Source organism: Danio aesculapii, chromosome 25, assembly GCF_903798145.1.
Source record: "Danio aesculapii chromosome 25, fDanAes4.1, whole genome shotgun sequence".
NCBI classification, from domain to species: domain Eukaryota; kingdom Metazoa; phylum Chordata; class Actinopteri; order Cypriniformes; family Danionidae; genus Danio; species Danio aesculapii.
Genome location: NC_079459.1, coordinates 17,357,061 through 17,380,509, shown reverse-complemented (window position 1 = coordinate 17,380,509; position 23,449 = coordinate 17,357,061). Strand labels below are relative to the sequence as shown.

Below are 23,449 nucleotides of genomic sequence, written 5' to 3'. Positions count from 1 at the left end.
CAATACCGCGCTACCAGTGGCAGTTTCCTCTGATAATGGCAAAACTCCTTCCAAAATTATGGAAAGACATGTGCCCGTATACCGCAAAATGCGTACAGGCACAGGCTTACTCACGCTGGGAATGGACAGTTCCATAGCGCAAGAATGGCACATGACCATCTTTAGTAGGATTAAATTCAGACGTGCAGTTAAAATTTGAACTAGAGTCAACAGAAATTAACCCAACAGGTTCCGCTTTCTTTCTCAACATAGGGCTATTTGCAATTAAATGACCAGGGGTCTTGCAATAAAAACAAACCCTTTCAGCAGTCAAAAGAGTGGACTTAATACTGAGTGATTTACGAGGTGGTGAAACAGGTGTGTCAACAAAAACTCTCTCTCTTGGTTTCTCTTTAAAAGTGATTTTGTGCATTAAAAAAAAAGTGGCAGCTTTGTGGAGCGTATCAGCCTTCTGTTCGTTAAGATAAGTAGAAAGAGCAGCTGGTACACAATTTTTTAAACCCCTCCAAAAGAATAAGTTGTCTCACTTGTTTCTTACTCTCGGCTTTTTGAGACATGCACCACTAGTCCTCCCTGCCCACTAGTTCCCATGTGCCTGTCAGTGTGGCTCAATCTTCTCTTTAACGTAACATTCAAGAGAAATACTACATAAGAACTTTCCCAATGATTATTTGATGCATTTGTTGTGGAGTTGCAACGATAAGTCACAAACAATGTTGTTACAAATTCATGCGCACACACACACTCACACACAGAGACAGACAGCACGCACATTCAGCTTTGCACTGTTTTTGCACAGCAAATGTGACAGGATACACATTAATATCCACTGCTGTATGGATATCCATTATGTTAATGTACAAAATAACTGATTAAAGCATCTTCTTTTATAATTGTACTGACATGCGGCTGTGGTAATGAAGTAAAGCTGAAGTAAATGGCTGTAATTCATTACAAACATGCACTGTTTTAAAACTTTTTAGACTTGTAAAAATCATTCTTGATTACATTTGAGGATGATTGATAATCCTAGCAAACTGAACAAAATCTTTTATTCCTGATTGCTTTGCGCACGTCTTGTTTTGTTGATATGATTATACGCGTTACTACGGAGACATGTTAATACGCAGCTGTCAGTCAATTCGGTGGGCGGGGAAACTGCACTCCTATGTCAAGTTGCGGTCAGCCTCAAAATGGGAGGGATTTGGATCAGGAAATTTAGAAAAAGAGACTTATTGTCTTTATATTAGCCCAATATGACTGTGGACACACTATACCTACACACAGTTCTGTCCAAACAGCTTAAAAATGTGATTTTCATCATAGGTGCCCTTTAAGCGAGGGAGACAGCAGCTTTTGTCTTGGACCACGCCTGCTGTATTCATGACTTCCGGGTTGACAGGGGTCCCAAATTTGTGTCCAATTTTTGGTCTGAATTCTGCTGACAGGTGGTGTGACTGCTAGCCTTTTTTCCCGGTACCACCCATCGACCAATGACCAGGCTGAGCGAGCTAATCAGTGGCTGAAGAGGGTCCTGCATTGTGTCTGGGGAATCATCGTCTTGGAGTTCCAGATAAACCGTGGTTGAATGTGGATATAACCTTCCTGTTTCGTCTACGGGCTTATCTCCCTTTCAGTGCAGTGTTTCAGAACCCAACGCCATTGTTCTCTCCACACACTTTGTTCTCTCCACGTTCATTGCCTAGAAATCGGATCTCTAGAAAAGCCCTTATCCAGACTGGCGATAGGAACAAGGCGTCTGCGTACCATCACCATTCTGTGCCCCCTGTTACGTGTGGTCAGGAAGTCTGGTTGTCTTCCAGGGACATTCCTCTCAGATTCCCTTTACGTAAATTGGGTCCCAAGTTTATTGGACCATTGCCCATTAATAAGATGCTCAGTCCAGTGTTGGTTCTGCTTAAATTAAGCCCTCAGTTTGAAAACATTCACCTAGTTTTTCATGTGTCAAAAGCCCTTAACCTTTGCTCCTTCACCTCCCAGACTGGTTGAGGGCACACTCACGAACACAGTGTACTGGCTCCTGGATGTGAGGAAGAGAGGTAGAGGTTTTCAGTATCTGGTAGACTGGAAGGGTTATGGTCTGGAGGAGAGGTCTTGGTTTCATCAAGCCCATGATGAGTCTTCAGGGAACCTTTTAGGAGGACTATATCTGTCTAACTGTCTATTCATCTATCTGTCATACAGACAGACAGACAAAATTCTTGTCTATGCCCACCACCACCCCCTCCTATTGGGCCCCGTTTACACTAATAGGTTTTAGTTTTCTGAACAAATCTCCGTCCACACTATACCGCTGAAAACGCACGTCATGTGACCACACACACTCTGGCATGCACTGCAGCGATGAGAGCTGTGCACGTCAGACTGTTCATCAGGGATCTACCGCTGGATCTAATCACATATGTGTAAATGTGATTTTTAATTTATCTTGTTGTCTATATCTAGGGCCAGACGGAATCTGCAGTCATTTTTTTGCTATTTCTGTGCAGTATTTTGGTAAAGAATCTGCGGGTTTATGTGGAATGATTTTGGGAGTATTATAACTTAAAACCTTAATATGTGAAAAAAAAGTAATACCTTTTTAACTTGTATTTAATGTTTACAATGCAAATCCAATTAGATTCACTTTATTTGGTAAACAAAGCAAGTCTCTCATATAATATAACTACTAAAAGACAGAAAATATTACTTTACAACCTGTATTGTAAATAAGTTATATGAATATTTTAATTTTAGTCAATAATAATACTGAAATAAATGTAAAAACTGAATAAATATGAATTTACACAAGTAAACAGAATAAATGATGGGCTAAAAATCTGCAGAATTCTGCGCACGCAGATTCCGTGTGGACCTATCTATATCTAACGACATTTACATTTACATTTAGTCATTTAGCAGACGCTTTTATCCAAAGCGACTTACAAATGAGGACAAGGAAGCAATTTACACAACTATAAGAGCAGCAGTGAACAAGTGCTATAGACAAGTTTCAGGTGTGTAATGTCTAAGAAGCAAAGCATTAGTAAAATTTTTATTTATTTATTTTTTTTTGAGAGAGAGAGAGAGAGAGAGAGAGGGCACAGTTAGTGGTATAGCCCGAGAGGCAGTTGGAGATTAGGAAGGAAAGTGGAGACTAAACAGTTGCGTCTTTAGTCGTTTCTTGAAGACAGCAAGTGACTCTGCTGTTCTGATGCAGTTAGGGAGTTCATTCCACCAACTGGGCAGATTGAATGTGAGAGTTCGGGAAAGTGATTTCTTCCCTCTTTGGGATGGAACAACGAGGCGACGTTCATTCACAGAACGCAAGTTTCTGGAGGGCACATATATCTGCAGAAGTGAGAGCAGATACGAAGGAGCAAAGCCAGAGGTCGCTTTGTAAGCAAACATCAGAGCTTTGAATTTGATGCAAGCAGCAACTGGCAGCCAGTGCAAACGGGTGAGTAGTGGAGTGACATGTGCTCTTTTGGGTTCATCAAAGACCACTCGTGCTGCTGCGTTCTGAAGCAGCTGAAGAGGTTTGATAGAACTAGCTGGTAGCCCGGCTAGCAGAGAGTTGCAATAGTCCAGTTTGGAGAGAACAAGAGCTTGAACAATGAGTTGAGCTGTATGTTCAGATAGGAAGGGTCGGACCTTTCTGATGTTGTAGAGTGCGAATCTGCAAGATCGAGCAGTTCTAGAAATGTGGTCAGAGAAGTTTAGTTGGTCATCAATCATTACTCCAAGGCTTTTTACCATTTTGGATGCAGTGATGGTTGCTCCGTCCATCTGGATTGAAAAGTTATGGTGAAGAGTTGGGTTGGCAGAAACTTCAAGCATTTCCGTTTTCGTGAGGTTAAGCTGGAGATGATGATCTTTCATCCAGTGTGAAATGTCTGACAGGCAGGCTGAAATGCGAGCTGGAACCGAGGGATCATCAGGGTATTCCCCAACTTTGGTCTTTTGAATCTATTTCTTATTCTCAGATAACGCGTTTTGGCTAAGCGCAAAGTTAAGTTAATATATTAATTTATGTAACCACATACACTGATTCTGCACATTTGACTGACTGCTTGCATTTATTTCCTATAATGTATAAACTTATTGTACGTTATACTTTTATAATGGACATTATTAATTATTAAAACTGATATTCAGCAGAAGAGACAAGGTATGTTTCGTATTTTCAATGAAAATGAAAGGAGGCAGTAATGTTATAGGCTCCGTTTTGTTATAAATTTGCATACAGTAAAGATGGCGGTCATATAAATATGTAGCTACACGACGCTTCAACATTTCTGGTGTCTGTTAAGTTATTAATATCAAAATGTAAATAGGCAGTTCCTCATATCATGTTTTCATTTTATTGTTAACAAAGTGAAACAACGTAGCCAGGGTGATGTGAATGAGGTTATAAAATATACTCAGGAGTTTGTTTTCCATATCAAACTTGCGAAATCTGAACATTCAAGGAGAGGATGCAAGACTGGACTGTGTATAGGCTACTTAATATTCAGATGTCTCTGTTTTCCCCCATTCACACTGACACAGAGCAGCAGCGTTTTAAAACTAAAATGGCCTCTTCAGCATTTTCAAAAAGCTCAGTTTTCGGCATTGAAAACTCTGGTGTAGTGTAGACAGATGGCGTAACTGTAGCAAAAGTTATGAATTTAAAAATTAAAACATATTTGTGTAAACAGGGCGACGGACGAACAGAAAGACAGACAGATAGATTGATAGACAGACAGACAGACAGACAGATAGACAGACAGATAGACAGATAGATAGATAGATAGATAAATAGATAGATACTTGTATGTCTATCTATCAGTCTATGCCCAGCATCCCATCCTATTACAAGGTCTATGTCTGTCTGTGTGACTTTCTTTCTATGCCCACCACCACCCCCTCCTATTAGGAGGACAATGTCTGTCTAATAAATAGATAGATAGATAGATAGATAGACAGACAGACAGACAGACAGACAGATAGATAGATAGATAGATAGATAGCTGTCTCTGTCTGTCTAGGACATTGTCTGTCTATCCACCACCACTTTCTCCTATTAGGAGGACTATGCAATAGTATCTGGATGCAGACTTGGATTTGCAAGTATAGACTGCATATCTCAGACTTGCAAGGTCAGACACAATGCACTCAATAGAGCTAGTGACGTCACTGTCTGGGGTAGGGTTAAGATGTGTGCATTAAAAAGCACTGCATCCAGATCCCTCTGACTATGCCTGTCTGTCTGTCTATATATCTATGCCCACCACCACCCCCTCCTATTAGGAGGACTATAACTGAGTCTGAAATTGCATACTTCAATACTATTCATTCATTCATTTTCTTTTCGGCTTATAGTCCCTTCCAGCCGCAACCCATCTCTGGGGAACATCCACACACACTCATTCACTACGGACAATTTAGCCTACCCAATTCACCTGTACCGCATGTCTTTGGACTGTGGGGGAAACCGGAGCACCAGGAGGAAAACCACACGAACGCAGGGAAAACATGCAAACTCCACACAGAAATGCCAACTGACCCAGCCGAGGCTCGAACCAGCGACTTTCTTGCTGTAGGGCGACAGCACTACCTACTGCGCCACTGCGTCACCTATACTTCAATGCTATATATATAGTATAATAAAAACAGTGTGTGAGTCGAGTAATATGTCAGAATTCATAAAATTTGAAAACAGTATGCGAGAAGTACACGGATGACCTACTACTTCCAGCGAGATTCTAAAGTGTGCATCCGATGGACACTATGCTATTCCATGATGCACCACGAGAAAATTCATGAATGCAAGTGAAGTGATGCAACTGACGCAGATAGGTCACATGATGACAAAATGGTGGATGTAGTATGTCCGAGCTCCATTCATACTACTCACCGTCATACTGTATAGAACGTACTTTTCTAACGATCAAGTAGTGCATTTAAATTCAAACACAGTACCTACTGAGTAGTAGCCCATGTCTGTCTGTCCATCTACCCACCCCACACAAGAACATAAATAGGTATGCCATATACGAATACAGCTATACAGCGAGGTCAACGAAAACACTGACATAATATGACAATCTAACAATGTCCACATACAAATGCTAAACCAAATGGCAATTTTTAAATTAAGCATGTAACAATAAACAATAAAAAAAGACTTGTTACATTTTGTGATATGTGCCCGGTTTCACAAACTGCTTAGCTTAAGATAAGGCAAGGCCTTAGTAAATTAGGGTGTTTATTTAAAAAACAATTAAAATAAGAAAAACAATATTAATGTGTGTCTGGAGACAAACAATGGCACTGATATATTTTAGGATATCTCATTATAAAGTATTATGAACTAAGAAACTTGAACATGCAATTCAATCTAGGACTAACATTAGCCCCGAGGCTTGTCTGTGAAACCGGGTGATAGTATTTATAGTGTTACTCTGGTAATGTTTTCTCTCCTTTCTCTGGTTCTCCTTTGCTGTGCTTCAAACCATGTGCAGCAAGCTGATCCTCATACGAGTGTGCCTCCATCTATAGTAAAAATACTAAAGATAAATATAAAAAAAAGGTGACAAATATACTCAAGAAATATCACACACAGACATATTCAATAAATCTAGATAACAATTTTCCTAGGTGAGTCACAATGTGTCAGTTAACTTTCAACCACTTTTGCTAAACAAAATGGAAGCATATGAATAAAACAGAAAACAATAATCAGTAATTGATCTATCTTACAAATACTTACAATAGCTGATCCTCATTAGAGAAATTGTAGTAAAAATACTAACGACAACAGTAGAATAAATAAACCTGCCTCTCTTTAAAGTTAATAATTTGACAATGCTTGTTTCTCAGACGCCGCTGTATTAAATCCATTGACTTAATCGAACCTTCGAACGCTCTAAAAATTTATGGAATGTCTGACGTCACACAGCGCCGCGCGTTTAGCGGTTTTAAAGGTACAGTAATTAATTTACTGTAAAATAAACAAAGTTAATCACCGCACTGTAACAACGGCTCGTAAATAAATAAGCACTTACATTTAAAAACGCGCAATAATATATGATTTATTGAAAAAACACTGATCTAAGCAGTTTTTAGTAATTTACACAAAACAACACATTGTATCTTGGACCGCAAAATAAACGATTATTCATACAGTCTAGTCTAGTCTAATTTAGGCTTAGCTATGATGAGCACCAAATAAAACATCTTCTATAAACGATCTTTGGTATTTATCTTCATAGAGTTAGAAATAACATTTGTAAAATATGAAACATAAAAACAACACGAAAACAGATTTCGAAATGTCAACAGAATATTTACACATCCTCGAATTATATAAAATAATCCTTATCAATTTGCTTGACAACAACCGCCTTAAATGACCAAAACCTTCACACGGAATAAGGCGGGGAGCACACTTGGTTCCGACTTTTTCTGACAGTCTATGGTTCCAGCTCATGAATCATTTATTTATTTATTTATTTATTTATTTATTTATTTATTTATTTATTTATTTATTTATTTATTTATTTAAGTTTTACGTAGCAATAGAGGATAGGTATGACATATTTGTATTAGGAAGAGATTTTGATAAAAAAAATGTCAATATGTAATTTAAACAGATTCGACAAAAAAAAAAAAAAAAAAAACGAAAAGGGCTCTTTTAAATCTAAACCCACCGGTCAGTGTGGCGGAAGTGTCGTAACCGGAAAAAAGCAAAAATGGCTCCATGGCGGTGTTTTCCATTGTGACTTCGCTGTTTGCTGAAGTGGTTTTAAGGCAAGGATTTGTGCTTTACGTTGAGGGATGTTTTGTAAAGGTGGTGAGTAAATTCAGCTCATTTCAACTCTTTAATATAACCGGCATCTTGTTTCTGTACACGACGGCCACATAAACGCTCTTAATGTGACCTGCTAACCGGTTACATGCTTCATGGATTAAACGTCGATTTAACACGTCAGTATTATCACACACACACACAGAGAGAGAGAGAGCGAGAGAGAAGACCGGCAGAGCCTGTCATATATTTTTAACTAACAAACGCTTTTTGTATATTAATAATTTTTGTGCCAAACTTGTGAGGAGAATCAGTCTGCCTTAATGCGCATGAGGGCTTTAATTTGTGTTTCTCTTTTGTTTTTTCACTTTCGTAAACTCGCCAGCTCCTGGTCTGTCCGCTTTAGCCAAAGTATAAACCCACATTACGCTGTATTTGAGAGGAGCAGTGATGGACGAGAGACAGGGCAGCAGCAGTGATGACCCCTTCTACAGTCCCCGGATGGAGGCTGACCCTCCGGACTCCCTCAACAACGCCTGTTTACTGAATGACAGCGATTACCTGTTTGAAGAGCCTGGACTTTCTGACGAATTGTCCAACACTTTTGTTCCTGAGACTCCTAGGTATCGCTTTTTATGTTTTTGGGATGCAATAAAGAAGTCATGGGTTTAGTAATGAGAGCAATGACTGCTATGCAACTTTTTTTTTTTTTTTTTGCAGCCCTTTGACTCATAGAAGAAAACGACATCCCCAAAAAGACGAAGACAAAACTGTGGTAAGAGAAATATGATTGCCTTCAGAATGTCATGCTGCTATCTGTGTGTACATTTTGAAAGTATATATATGAACACTCACCGGCCACTTTATTAAGTACACCTTACTACTACTGGTTTGGACCCCCTTTTGCCTTCAGAACTGCCTTAGTCCTTTGTGGCATGGATTCAACAAGGTACTGGAAATATTCCTCAGATATTTTAGTCCATATTGACATGATAGCATCACACAGTTGCTGCAGATTTGTCGGCTGCACATCCATGATGTGAATCTCCCATTCCACCACATCCCAAAGGTGCTCTATTGGATTGAGCTCTGGTGATTGTGAAGGCCATTTGAATACAGTGAACTCATTGTCATGTTCAAGAAATCAGTCTGAGATAATTCGCGCTTTATCACATGGTGCGTCATCCAGCTAGAAGTAGCCATTAGAAGATGGGTACACTGTGGTCATAAAGAGACAGGGTCAGCAGCAATACTCAGGTAGGCTGTAGCTTTGACACGATGCTTAATTGGTACTAATGGGGCCAAAATGTGGCAAAAAAAATTCCCCCCACACCATTATACCACCAGCCTGCATGTACAGGTACCACCAACCTGATACAAGGCTGGATGGATCCATACCTTCATGTTGTTGATGCCAAGTTCTGACCCTGCCATCCAAATGTCGCAGCAGAAATTGAGACTCATCAGACCAGGCAACATTTTTCAAATCTTCTATTGTCCAATTTTGGTGAGCCTGTGCGAATTGTAGCCTCAGCTTCCTGTTAGCTGACAGGGGTGACACCCGCTGTGGTCTTCTAGTGCTGTAGCCCATACGCCACAAGGTTGGTCAAGTCCATGTTTTCAATATGATGCAGCACGCACTTTACATTAAACAAATACAACATACTATATATATATATATATATATATATATATATATATATATATATATATATATATATATATATAAACACACAAACATGCATATAGTTTTAATGACAATGAAAAATTTCAAGGATAATACTAACCATCAAAAAGAAAATCATTTATGAACTCAACTTTACAAACAGCCGTACTCTACTCTGCATCCAATTCTTTACAAATAACACTTGCAACTCAATCATTAATAATGAAGTTAGGAAAGGTTTAAGCAAATTGCAAATTTCATAGTGAGCTGTTTAATCTCATGCCTACTTGCATGATTCAGCCAAATGCTTAAGCACTCTTGAGTTAAAACCAGCCTAGACCTTCATCTGAATTGATTCTGAGGTTAGTTTTTATTAGCAGAAGAGAATAGTGGTGCATTTTAAAAGTTGCAGGATCAATTTCTAGATTTTGTTGCCACCCCTCTAATTGTATTCATAAATGTTTTAATGCCTGATCAGAAAAATCACCTTGTTTTCTTCTTCTGAACTGTAGGCAACATCGACCTGTTCATATGGAAGAAAGTGGGAGAGACCGGAGCACACACCAGGATACCTCAACACCACTCCAAGCTCACAGAGAACAATGAAACGGCGCAAGCTGGAAAACTTTAACACTACTCATTCCAGCATCACCCCTCAAACAAACGGCTTTGTTCCGGCCTCTTCTCTGTTACCCTCTGATTTCAAATGGCTTGAGTCTCCACGTCCAGCAGCCTCCTCTGCATCTTCCAAGCCCTCCTCCTCAGCAGGATCTTCCACAAGTCCACTGGATCAAACTGCTGATCTGACATATTTAAATGAGCTGCTAGCGACGGGTCGTGCTTCTATGCAGAAGACAATAAACACCAGCAACAGCAGGGAACAGAGACGCAAAAAGACCAGAACTAAAACCTCTAAAAGTTCATCAGCACACTCGACTGCATCCGCCATAGAGGATGAAGATTTACTGCTGGATTCAGGTATGCTCAACAGTACATCAGGCCTGCACAGTATTGGAAAATTATGACATTGCCATTTTTGTTTTCTCCACCATGTATTGCAATATTAAAATAATTTCAAAAGATAGCTTGAAGAGCTCTATTTGTAGAGAATTCATTCATTTGGACTGATTGGGATTATTCTTTTAGGGGAGTGACTCGTGCATAAAATATCATAAATAAATACAACACAGCATAGATAAAAGTTAAAAATACAGAGTTCAACATCATTCAGGTACATAAACAGAATAATCAAATGTAAAGTAACATTGTTTTCATTGTATAAATAATAAAAAAAAAAAAAAAAAAAAAATATATATATATATATATATATATATATATATATATATATATATATATATATATATATATATATATATATATATATATATATATATATATATAAATTTTTAATTGCCTGAATATGTTTAACACTTGAAATGCTCTCTCAGTCACAGGCCTTATCGCAACGTGTGAATTTGCAGTAGTCACATTGTAAGATCTGCAATGTGAAGTTTTAGTTCTAAATAAGCCCTGGAAAAGTTCATAAGGTGTGATTTGTGGAGTCAGAGCAAAGTTTAACTTCTAATTTAATAGTGTGAAAGATTTTTGTTTGGATGAGTTTTTAAAACCTGTAGAAATGAAACTATTTAGGCACAAGAAATTCAAAAGTTTGTAACTTTATCAAATATGAATTGTTTCATTATTGAAACAATGAGGACTACTGATATTTTACTTTTGATAATTGAATTTTGTACTTCAGTACTCCATAAAATCAATAAGTACTGTTTATTTCATTATTATCTTTGTTGTATTGTTTTCATCTGTGCTTTAATTTGTTACATTTTAGATATTTTTTTTTATATTTTACGCAGATGTGTTCCCCTGCTAAATCATCCCAACCAATGTAAAATGATGAATTTTCTAAATAGTCATATTGTGAAATTATATGCATACCGCAAACAAAACTAATTATTCCGATGCCAGTTTTTTCCAATATCAAGCAGTCCTAATAAGATGCACAATCAATGTTTCATTATATACATTGTCTTTCTGTGAGTGACTTTGTAGATAGAATGAAAACAAAACCCAGTTATGTGCAAAGTTGTTCAAGTAAAGCTCAGAAATGCAGCCAGAACAGAAGATGTTACATGCATCACGAACAAAAATCATCATTCCTTATCATTTGAAGGCTTGTGTTTTGAAAAACTGAACAAAATGGAGTTTATGCCTAAAACAAATATCAGCTCAGCTGGGGTATAGGTAGATGTTTCTTCTTGATCATAACTACCCTTCATTTTGCAGTAACTAAATTTGCTGCTTGATTTAAGAATGTTAAGGCACTTGCACTGAAAAACAACAAAATACAGTGAAAGTCAAGATTTTCTTTTTAAAGTATGATCAGAAGTGCAGTAAAAGTCTTCATGTCCATCTTCTAGTTGGAAGCACTGGTGTTCAAGTGTTAGCAGTGCGCACCAAGACTTATTTATTCTGTAAAATGAATAAAAGATATGAAGATCTATTTTCAAACTTTAAAGTGTTGCTAATGCAAAAATAGACATTTACATTTAGAGAAAACATTGACGTATTGGCTTAAAAAACTGGGCTCAAAGAACTCTTTAAGTCTAAATTGACAAAATTGACTTAAGGCAGAATATCTGAATATGCTTAATCTCCCCTGTGCCCTAAAACTCTGTCCTCTGTTCTATATTTAACTTCCGGAAATAAGTCATTATGCTAACTAGATTTGCCTGTTCTGGCTATGACGTGAGAGGGAAACGCTAATGAGTAAAACATCTGTAAGCAACCGATAACAAATGGGTGAACCATTCTTGTTCATTACTTCTGGTAATAATTTGACATCCATCCATAGTAGATGATCTTGATAATAATTAGTATAGTCTACATGACAAGCATTCAAATTTTCTATCTATTTTTAGAAGTTACTAGCGATGGTTGGTCATGGTGTAGTAAAGAAGGGAGTTGTAGTTGCCAATGTATTCCAGTGCTTCAGTGTTTCTGTGTTTCAAGATTGGTTTCTACTTGTAGAGAAATCATGATGCGAGTCAAATTCGAAGGCTAACATACAGTCTAATATACACGGCACATAACCTTATTAACTATTTGAATTTAAGCAAGCAAATGTGATGATTTAATTTTAATTGCAGGGATTTCTTTCTTTCTCTTTGCCATGTATTTGGCCACAATTATAATCTTAATGGGTGCAGTGTGCAGGATGAGTGGGAAAGGTTTCTGGGAAATATGCAATATTGAGGATTACAATAGCGAAATTACTTACAATATAACATTTGCCTAGAGCAATACTGTGTTTATTAGCGTTTAAAAAATCATTTATCCAATGATCATACTATAATATACACAGATGTTTTTCTGAGGTAATTAAGTCTAATTCAGACACAATAAATTGTTAAACAAAGTGTAAACAATCAGACTTTATATCGCTATGAATGACTGAAATTTCGTTGCTCTACTCCCACCATTAGGATTTATGTTCAGCTCTCTGCTCTGAGGCTCTAGAAGTTTATTTGTTTGGTTTCATTTATTTCTAGCAAAGCAAATTCATGGACCAGCAAGTTCGCCATCTTTCCTGATACCAGATGATGTTGTCATCATAGAGGATGATGCTGCTGCTGATGATGTCATGGTGGTTCGCTCTGTTCAGATGGCTGAGGATGAAGCATACGCCAGAAGCCTACAGGTAAAACCAATGTTCCACTGCTGTTTAAGTGGGCTTTCCTCCAAGTGGATGACCCTGAATACAAGTGTAAATGGGCTCTAAAACAATTTCCCATTTATGGTTTCATTTATAGGCAAAAAAAGAAATGATTCAGTGGATAAATGACTTCTGAATCTCATTGATGTGGGGAAAGTAAATAGCTAAAATCCAATTGTTAATACTGTCTTAAATGTGCAGCATATTTAAGATTTTGCTTTCATAAAAATAAATTTGACTTCAGATATATATTCTTTTTACATTTTATTTGAATGATTTGCAATGACAAAGCAGTGGTCTTGGGGTCTCATGTCATCATATACAATAGTGCAGCCATCTATTACACAATCATCCATCTGCTAGTAATTTAAGTCTTTTGTGAAGGGTGACATTAACAAAAAAATCCAATCTTTTAACATGCATTCTACAAAAACTCCCACAGCAAATTCCAGATTAGCCAAAAACCATTAGAACTCTGTAAATTATGAGTCAGTTTTTCTGAAGCAACATTAAGGAGAGGAAAAAAAAATCAGAGCTGTCTTCTCTTCTTACACCATCAATTGGTTTATTTCTTTGGTCAAATGGTTGTGCTTAATGTATAAAATCATTAGTGTGCTGTAAATCTATTTATTCTGCCTTGCATTAAATGTTTTTTTATATATTAAATACATGAAAAAATGATTGTCGATGTTCTAAAATGTTTGTTAAATGGGTTTAAATGTAGACAATCATGCATAGAAATGTTCAACTGGTATAAGCCGCTATATGAGATACTCCACACCATCAGGTGTAAATGGTAACACATCTCCATCATCAACTACTTGTGATCTGATTGAGCAAATTGCATCTTAACATCAGGAGTGAACTGATGGTGTTTTTTGCTGTATGTGCAGGAACAGTTTGACATGGAGGAGCGAATCGAGCAGCAGCAGAGACAGTCCAGTACAAACCACCACAACCATAACCATGTGGTCAGTTTGGTTTTTATTTCCCCCCTTTATTTCTGCTCTTTCGCTTCAGAGTGCTGAACGCTGGTGTTTTGCTGGTTTCCTGCAGGTTGACCCGTATGTGGGTTTGGGCTGGATCTCTCCGTGGGCCTCAATGATCAGCTCTTCATCTTTCACACACAACCCGTCCGAGCTGTCAGAGCTGCAGCAGGTCATCTTTGGAGAGCAGCCGCGTAAGTCAACATCCTTTCATCACTTCAATTTAAAGGTGCAGTAGGTGATTGTCTTCAGAAACGTGATGTTGTGCTGGTTGAAAGTCTCTTCACATTGCAATAGTATTGATTAAAGTAAATGATCTAAATGTGTTTTTATATTCTGGATAATGCATAAAACTAAAACATGTTCATCCAATTAAATATTGTCAGGGCGACATCTCCCGTTATTCTGATAAGTAGCCCAAACTACCTGTCAGCAAATGTAGATTTGGACTTCTGTGCATCTCTGTTCACGCATATCCGCCATCAGCGCATTTACGTGCATAGTATACGAGACAGTCACAGTCGCTGTAAAATCAAATGCTGAATTGAAACTTTTTAAAATCCTGAATCATTATTGGAGTTACTTTTGCACGCTGGAGGAAGGATGATATCATGGCTGAAGTATTACTCTTAGACAGGTAATGTTATGTTTTAAAACTATTTTAGTCACGCAGATCTTATGTAGATTGTGTTGTTGCAAATGGGTTATATGAACAGAAGTGTTGTTCACCCACTGAAATCTTCCAGCGACAGATTGATGTGACTTTTCAGTTTCATAAGGGACCTTTTTCAGCATCAATAATGTCGATTTTTATTTAGTTTAACAACAAAACATCAGTAAATAGCGCTATTCCGCCTAGCCTGCTATACTGAGCTGAAGTTGCTTTTATATTCACATGTTTGGTCATTTTTGAACAATGACAACCTGTATTGCCATTGTCAACATCCCTATATTGTTCACCGCTACTCTGAATATTCGCTCTGAAATACCACTAACTACATTTCTAACTGGCGAATGACGTGAACTTGTGGGTCATCTGCTCTCATGTCGCTGTGTGCGTGTTTGTGATTTCAGTAGGGGTGGCTTTAAGACACAGTCCCACCCTGCCCTCCAAACCTAATATGCTAACCTTTTAAAGTTTAAAGCTGTTTATAGTATAGTAAGCTGTTTTAAAGCTTATTTGAAGTAAATCATAGTACATTACTAATTAGTGATCCTCATTGAATCATTTAGCTGACACTTTTGTCTGAAGTGACTTCTACATGAGTATAAAAGCAATAGAATCATCGAAAAAGTGATGGTGTGCATGTGCTGTCACATAAATTAATAATTTAATAAATCAGTATTAAATGAAATGTCATTAAGATACTATTATAGTTTTAGAAGTACTAGAATATATTATTTTGATATCTTTAAATGTTTTGTATTTGTTATTGTAATATTCATAATTTATATAAATGGTTGATGCTTGATGTTTAGTGGCAAGTACATTGCTAAACTATATAAAAATGTTTAATACGTTTTTTTTATTATTATTATTATTATATAATTTCAATTAACATTTTAAGAAGCAAAAATGTTTTAGATAATTATAGTTACATTTATATAAATAATATTTGTAATAAAGATAGATCAATTAATTGATCAATAATACATCGTTCATAAAATGGATTTGTTTTATATGTATTAGTTAAGACTTTAAATAATTATTTTATCTGCATTCAAAAACTTAGGTCAGTGAACTTGTTTCTTCTGCTAATATTGCAAAAGTTGTATCATTAATATCACTTTACTTTTTATATACAATTAATACTTGTTTTATGCAATTTTTTTGTCCTGTAATGTGGGACACATTACTCCAGTCGTCAGTCTTGCTTAAAGAGGTGGTTCAGAGTGTATTTTTGTAGGCTTGGTTGTGTTTATAAGATGCAAAGCAATGTGTGCTCATGCTTCATTTGTAAAAAATCATACAGTAAATTCATACAGCTACTCAGAAGCCTCCTTTCCAATGCATGCGACAAATGACAAGCGACAGACCGAAAGTCATTCATTTTCAATGAAGAGTAATCCGGGAGCTGCGTGGAGTTTCGATCATCTCCGTATGCGTAAAATTCAGATTCCAGTTGAGCTGCGGATACATTAAAATGTTTGAACTCTTGCAACTAGACCGTATGGACCGCATGTGATGTATTTTAGTGTTGTCTGTGCGCACGAGATGATAAATAGTATTTTTTTTGTTTTGTTTTTTTTTATCCGAAAAAAAACTCTCTATAAAAAAACATTTCTATTCATAAATTAGTAATATTTTTTTTTTATGTTGTCTCCACATTCCCTCAAAGTTTTTGCGGTCTGAGTTTCTAGTATTCGTTTATTCAACCATGGTGAACTCATGGAGAATAAAGACTCTTGCTTTTGCACTCCTTTTATTTTGGACACTGCGAGAACAGCTTCTCTCCCATGGTGCTTGACAAAACAGAAAATTCTGTGCAACTGCCACAAAGGGGCGTATTCCGACAGTCGTGTCCAAATCTCTTGTGCAATGGAAAGGCAGCTAGACTGTCCTATTTCCTAGTTCCTCTGAAAGCTCGCCCTCAAGAGGCTCTGATTGGTGAATTAATATAATGTGCTGTGATTCGCGGATCGGCTCCACGTCACCAGGAAAAGTGTCACGCCTCTAGCAGCACGCACTGTGCCTCTGCTCTGTAAATACTGTCAGTCAGTTTAGCTGTTAGCCGTATCAGATTGAGCCTGAATCAGACAGAAAATGAAGAACACACAGCTGAACCTCAAGCCTGCTCTCTAAAATAAAATCTGACAAGTGTCTTTTACATATTCAGGTTATAAGCATGTGTAAGTAATATAAAATGTTCACATATCTTTTCACAAATCACATATCGAGTTCATTATTTGAGATGTAAAACGCAGGGAAAGCGACTGCATGGAGAGAGACTGCAGCACTGCTGAAGAATGTGTGTTTACAGTGGTTTGATGGATAAATATGAATTTGTAGCTAAATTGTTAGCGGTGCCAAACAGCATTTTCTGTTGTTTACGTCCTTGTTCACGTCCTCGCTACAACATGCCTTTAACGTTAGACACTGTGCATCTAATTGATCAATTTTAACAAATAAAATACTTACAGGTTGTGTCTCACAATCCACAGCTTCTACTATTATGGTTCTTTGAGGAGTTTTTAGCTGAATCCAGCACTGAACTGGGGGAGATTCTGCAAGCTGTCCTTTGTCAAATGCTAGCGCTATATATTTTTATAATTCTCTGGAACATAATTAAAATGAAATTGTAAGCACTTCTCTCTTTGGGTTGTGTCCTTTGGAAGCCCAAATACAGAAACAGAACAAGCTCTGTGGTAATAGCAGCGTTTGGATGGCATTTTAGCTTTCTCTGCTATAACCTTACAGTGCCTCTGGCCACGCCCCTTCGCTGTGCAGAGCGCTGAATTGGTTGTGGTCTCACTAGCCTGGATGTATTTTTTGTAGTCCCCAAACTTTGTTCGCCCTAGGCTTTGCTAAGCTAACTCTGTAAAGGCCAATGTCTCCCTTTGCATTTAACTTTGAGTGTCTTACATTCAGAGATGCTGTTTATGTTCACACAGCCACATTACACATGAAGTAAACTTTAAATATGATCTCGTAGTGGACCACCCCTTTAAACAAGTTGTGCTGATTTGTTGTCTGGAAACCGTATTGTTTATTTATCATTTTGTTCTACGTTTGTTTACTAGAACTTTAAAAGAACAGCATTGATGTGAAACAGACACACATAAAGTAAATAATAAAAAAAGATGTGAAGAATATTTGAAAGTTTCATTTAATTTTCCTTTGATTGGACAGGCAGACAACAGGGCCGACGTCAACCAGGCCGAACTCGAGCTTCCCGCCACAGACCTGCTGCTCACCTGCAGATGGACTTGTTTAATGACAGCCAGGGAAATAATTATGAGGTCTGAGATATGCGGATGCACACAAATCACATGACTTACCGTAAAACCATGTTTCCTCACGTGTAATATTGCTTTATCAGGCTCTGTTAGCGTTTGAGGAGCAGCAGGGTGCTGTAATGGCCAAAAACACTCTGAGCAAGGCTGAGATCGAGCGGCTGCCCATCAAAACATACGATCCCACACACAGCGCAGGAAAGACGGAGTAAGTCAAACAACAGGATGTCACAAAGAGACATTTCCCACAATGCAGTATTTTAATCATCCTCTCACTCTCTCTGCAGCTGCCAGATCTGTTTCAGCGAGTATAAAGCGGGTGAACGGCTCCGGATGCTGCCATGTCTCCATGATTACCACGTCAAGTGCATCGACCGCTGGTTAAAGGTCTGACTGCTTTACTAATATCAGTTCTCAGTGTTTTTACCATTGAAGCTTTGAAACGGTTAAACATTTGCTTTACAAAATTATTTAGTTTCAAAGCTTGCGAAAGACCACACCCGCTGTTAAAACATTTTCCCCAAATATCTTACATTGAACGTATGACCTGTCAGTGCACTCAGCTCATCTAATAGCATTAAGTGTCTGCATAATGTGTTCTTTTATATATCTTCATGGCTTCTATTGTTTGTTCCATTCGCTACAACAAGAGACTTTTAACAAATCTTTTTAATTTTACAAATGCCTCAAAATGTGTACAAACTAGTTAAACTGATCCGAGACCATTAAAAACAATGAAACCTGTTCTGTGATCAACAACTGTGTGGCCCATCTGAATGAGCTATATGCACAGCTTGTGTTTTTCAGCCACCGATAAACTTCCGGAGAAAGCTTAATGTGACTATTTTCAATTTCATAAGGTTTCTAATCCAGTATTGATGCTGTAATTTAATTCAAATATAATCCGTTAAACAGACTTGAACATCCATTTGGTTGTTAAAGCATAAAGAGACTAAAGAAATTCCATTGAAAATACTGCGTAAAATTAATTCTATTTTAAAGACATCATTCAATGCAGAGCTTCTTGTTTGGTCTGAGACTCACTTTATATCATTTCTCAGCCGAGCAGTGAAGATTGCTTTTTTTTTTTTTAAGAAATCACATTTTAAACGCTGTGATTTTGTGTGGGATGACTATTAACTGAAAGCCCTGGGGCTGGCAGACTGAAATTAAAAGTCTGTGTGCATATACCCCATTAACCCACATTGCCCTCCAATGGAAAATCAAATGACTAGGGCTGACAGTATATAATAAAATATATCATCGTGATTATGAATTATTTTATTTTTCTTTGGTTGTTTCTTCAAATTTGATCAATCAGATGGGGCCTTTAATAGGTTTATTCCCACCTCTCCAGTAGGTGCCGTTACATGAACCTAGAGCTAAAAATAAATACTAATTCTGGAGGCTGGAAAATGACAACAGCCAATAGGAATCAAATTACACACGGTTTGTCATTAATGGTGTTGAGGTTTAAATATTTTCACATTGTCAGTTTTATTTAGATCAAAAACATATTACCTGTTTATTTTAGTATGATCTATTACATAAGTATGCTCATTACATAAATTGCTAAGTTTAGTTATATCACTATCGCAACACTCAACAACAATGCATATCATGTTGCCAGTATCGTGCAGCCCTGTTTACTGAAATCACATGACCTTACGGATTTGAAAACTGCTCTGAACCACTAATTCAAAACAAGCTTCATAAAGGTTTCAAAGTTTCACTACATTTTACTGATCTCATTCATCTTCTCTTCCAGGAAAATGCCACTTGTCCGATCTGCAGAGCGGATGTATCGGAGTGCGGTGGTTTTTCTTGAGCGCTCAGTTTCAGGACTGATATCTACCTCACAGTTGGTCGTGTTTTAAACAGTCTTAATTTAAGTGTTAACTAACGCTTTTTAAATGTCATATCGTCCCACTTAACCAGCGTAAACCACTGCCAAGTCAACAATTTATGTATACATTTTCTTTAAAAACAGACAGACGCTATCATAGCAGTGGCCACAAACACTGTTAGCAATAGCGAAACTCGTATTTGTTTTGACTTTGAAATAAAAAAATCACTACATGTTTTGCCTGATTTTGTTGTTAAATGTGCACAAATGTTTTCGTGAAACATTCAGAATTTGAAACCTCCATTTTGTCCAGAAGGATAACTTTCTGACCCTTGACTTGCTCCAAACCAGTTTGAGTTCTTTGTTCTGTTGGACACAAAAGACATTGGAAACCTGTAACCATTCACTTCTATCATATGTGCTTTCCCTACAATGGAAGTCAATGGTTACACGTTTCCAACATTCTTTAAAGTATCTTGTTCCACAGAACCGGTTTGGAACAAGTCAAGGTTGAGTTGACAGAATGTTCATGTTTGGACTCTATCTCTTTAAGACCGATTTGGCTTGATTCACTCTGCTTCATAATAGCGTTTCTTCAAGGCTCTGTACTTGCGGAGGTAATACAGCGCTTCTAGCTCTTTCACCACAAATTCTCCTCGGCTGATGAGCTGTTTGATCTTCTCTGGGTCTCGCACGTCTTTATTCTTGGCAAAAGCAGCCCTCAGTCTCTCCCTGAAATAGTCGGCTCCTTTTGGATACTCCCGTCCAAGAAACAGCAACTTCAAGCACAAGAATCAAAAGAGAGGATTATGACATTCTGCTGCCTTGAGTTACGAATGTCTGCAGATTATTACTACTTTTTTTTTTCCCCAGATTTTAGTGTTCATCTCTTTAAAGGGGGTTATGAACTGCAGACCTGACACTGATTGTGAGTCAGTGTTTCAATGTCCCACTGAAGTTCTTTGATCAGAAGTTGGAAATGTCCTTACAGAGATATACTGATCATGAACATTCAGAACATGAGAATGACTATTAAATAAATACTGGCACAATACACGAAGATAATGACACTTAACACACTATTATTGGCTGACTGAGGCCAGTTGCCACTTTTTATTCCGATTAATATTTTGAAAAAGTAAAAAATGATAATGCAGAAATCAACAAGATGCCAGAGTAGTGGATTACACCATTGCATTGATAATTCATAGATGTGAAATGTGATTCTGAGAGCATGTGCTGCTTTAGTTTGCAGGTTAGTCAATATATGAAACCAAAGAGTCAAAATGAATTTGGTCTGTTTAGTTTGTCAAGACATACTGACTTGTTTAAATTTGAGTGGCTCCTCTTAGCATTTGATTAGCTAGTGTTTTAAATGTTTACCATTTATAGCATGTTTTAACCCTTGTGCACTGCTCAAATTTACTCTTCTTTTGTTATGTTCAGGATGAAAACATCCACTGAATTAAACTGCTGTAAAAATGTATACGATTATTATATTTTTTCTTAATTATTTGCAGAAATCTGTTCATCAACCTCAGTTCTGATCAAAACTACTAAATTGTTTAGAAAATGACAGGATTTTAACTCTTTAATTTCTAAGTTCACAAATGATGTCACTGATTTGGTGAAAATAAAAAGCACACAATACGACAGGTTTACAATATAAAAAGCAGTCGTGGACTGGATGTTTTTTTACCTTTAATCACAGTCTTGGACATGTGAGTGATTAATAACAATTGGCTTTGATGCATTGTTAGATTTTTATCTTTTCTCTCTAATTTACTGTTGGTGACTGTTTTTGCTCCATTGCCTTCCATTATAACCACATTTGATGGTGCATAAATAGACTTGTTTTTGTTTACTCCGTGTAATTGAGAGAGCTGAGATGCACATTTTTGATTTTCTCAGACACATCAAGGCGAGCAAAGGTCATTCACAGACACACACTTTAATTTGTTGTTATACTCCATATAAAATCCAGAAACTAAGCTTTTTTTTTTGCATAGGCCTATCTAAAAGGTTAAAGGTGTCAACTGATGATCAACAGTAAAAAATGACAGATTTGACCTCTTTCCAACAGGGAAAACCACCAACAATGCATGATTATATGCTGTCATGGTTTTGCAATAAAAAAAATGCAGTTAATGGAAGTCAATGGGGCAAAAACAGCCAACAGCAGTAAATTAGAGAGAAAAAAATCTATCAAAAACACATGTCCAAGACTTTGATTAAAAGGTAAAAAAAAAAAAATACTGTCCACAATTTTTATATTGAAAATACGCGTTTTTTTTCAGTGACATTTATGAATTTGACAATTAAAGAGTTAAAATCCTGTCATTTTCTAAACTATAGTAGTTTTGATCAGGACTGAGGTTGATGAACAGACTTATGCAAAAAACTTTTATATATTTATCTGATGAGTTTTTACAGCAGGTGAATTCTACTATATGGTAGCAAACTTGCCCAGAGTGTATTGTTGATATATTTTAAGCATTTTCTCAAAATAAGATGTCCCCAAAAGTCATTCCGCTAGCTGAAACAGAAAAAGTCATGGCCAAATTAAGACTCAAAATCACTCCAGAGCAGATGAAAACATCCCCAACAGCACATAAGGCTTAACACAATATTTGCACCTTTACCACATTGTCAGCATGCTTTAAATAGATTTTTTTTAACCACACTCTTTTATATTTATCTTATTTAAAATGAGATTTTTTTGGTTTCAAAAGAAATCATTTGCTGTTACTGTTATTCCACTAAATATTGATTTCACCACCAGTCATCTGACGTTCTTATGAAGCAACAGCTGGTTGTCGAAAAATCGATGTAAACAAAAGACATTACTTATTTTCAACAACTGTGATTTTTATGCAAAAATACTTACTGTCCAAAATAAAAACATTCCAAATTTAATGTGGTGTAAAATCAGAAGGGGGCAGTGTGTACTCACAGTTTTGAAGAGCTGCTTTACTTCTGCTCGGAGTGGGTTTGCCATCAGGGTTCACTCGGACTCTAACAAACAACCTGCGAACAAATAATAACCATTTAATTTCTACTGTAAAACGAACATTTCATTCCAAGACGGGATAACATTAATATTTAGGACGTAAAACTGAAAGAGACTAAGTATATTTGTAATCTACTTACTTGCCAATTGCCCTTCGGACGCAATGAAAACAATCAGGATTGCAAACTTCTCCGGTCATCGAAAACAACGTCAAAATAAAAGTCCTCAGAAATCTACACAAAAAAACTCGACGACTAATTTACAAACAGTACGTTATTACATATATTAGACCAAAAACAAACTTTTTCTTACAAACGGCCAAAACCCAAACTTGATTGATGCTAATGGGCCGAAGGTGAATAGTTACCATCAGTGATTTGCTAATTAATTTATTAATATTTAAAAATGACTTGAAACATTGCTTTATATTAATACACTATATATATTTTTAAGATTTTAAAACAA

At 36.9% G+C, this 23,449-nt stretch overlaps 2 protein-coding genes across 3 annotated transcripts; one reads left to right on the top strand and one right to left on the bottom strand.

Annotated features, from left to right (window-relative positions):
- Positions 1-7,719: 7,719 nt before the first annotated feature.
- Positions 7,720-20,207, top strand: si:ch211-59o9.10 (uncharacterized protein LOC561841 homolog). Its single transcript, XM_056451818.1, has 11 exons — positions 7,720-7,837; positions 8,178-8,415; positions 8,513-8,567; positions 9,971-10,436; positions 13,025-13,173; positions 14,082-14,159; positions 14,245-14,368; positions 18,025-18,134; positions 18,215-18,336; positions 18,416-18,515; positions 19,897-20,207. Exons 2-11 carry the CDS (start codon positions 8,243-8,245, stop codon positions 19,954-19,956), a joined length of 1,437 nt encoding a protein of 478 aa, XP_056307793.1. The 5' UTR covers positions 7,720-7,837; positions 8,178-8,242; the 3' UTR covers positions 19,957-20,207.
- On the bottom strand, positions 17,986-23,189 carry lyrm5b (LYR motif containing 5b). 2 transcript variants are annotated; one of them, XM_056451820.1, is made up of 3 exons: positions 23,125-23,189; positions 22,928-22,989; positions 17,986-20,753 (listed from the first exon to the last, which is right to left on the bottom strand). In XM_056451820.1, the coding sequence occupies exons 2-3, from the start codon at positions 22,970-22,972 to the stop codon at positions 20,544-20,546; spliced, it is 255 nt and encodes an 84-aa protein (XP_056307795.1). In that variant the 5' UTR covers positions 22,973-22,989; positions 23,125-23,189; the 3' UTR covers positions 17,986-20,543. The 2 variants fall into 2 exon arrangements, with proteins under 2 accessions (XP_056307795.1, XP_056307796.1); XM_056451821.1 differs by having other exon boundaries at positions 22,928-23,001; positions 23,125-23,188.
- Positions 23,190-23,449: the final 260 nt, after the last annotated feature.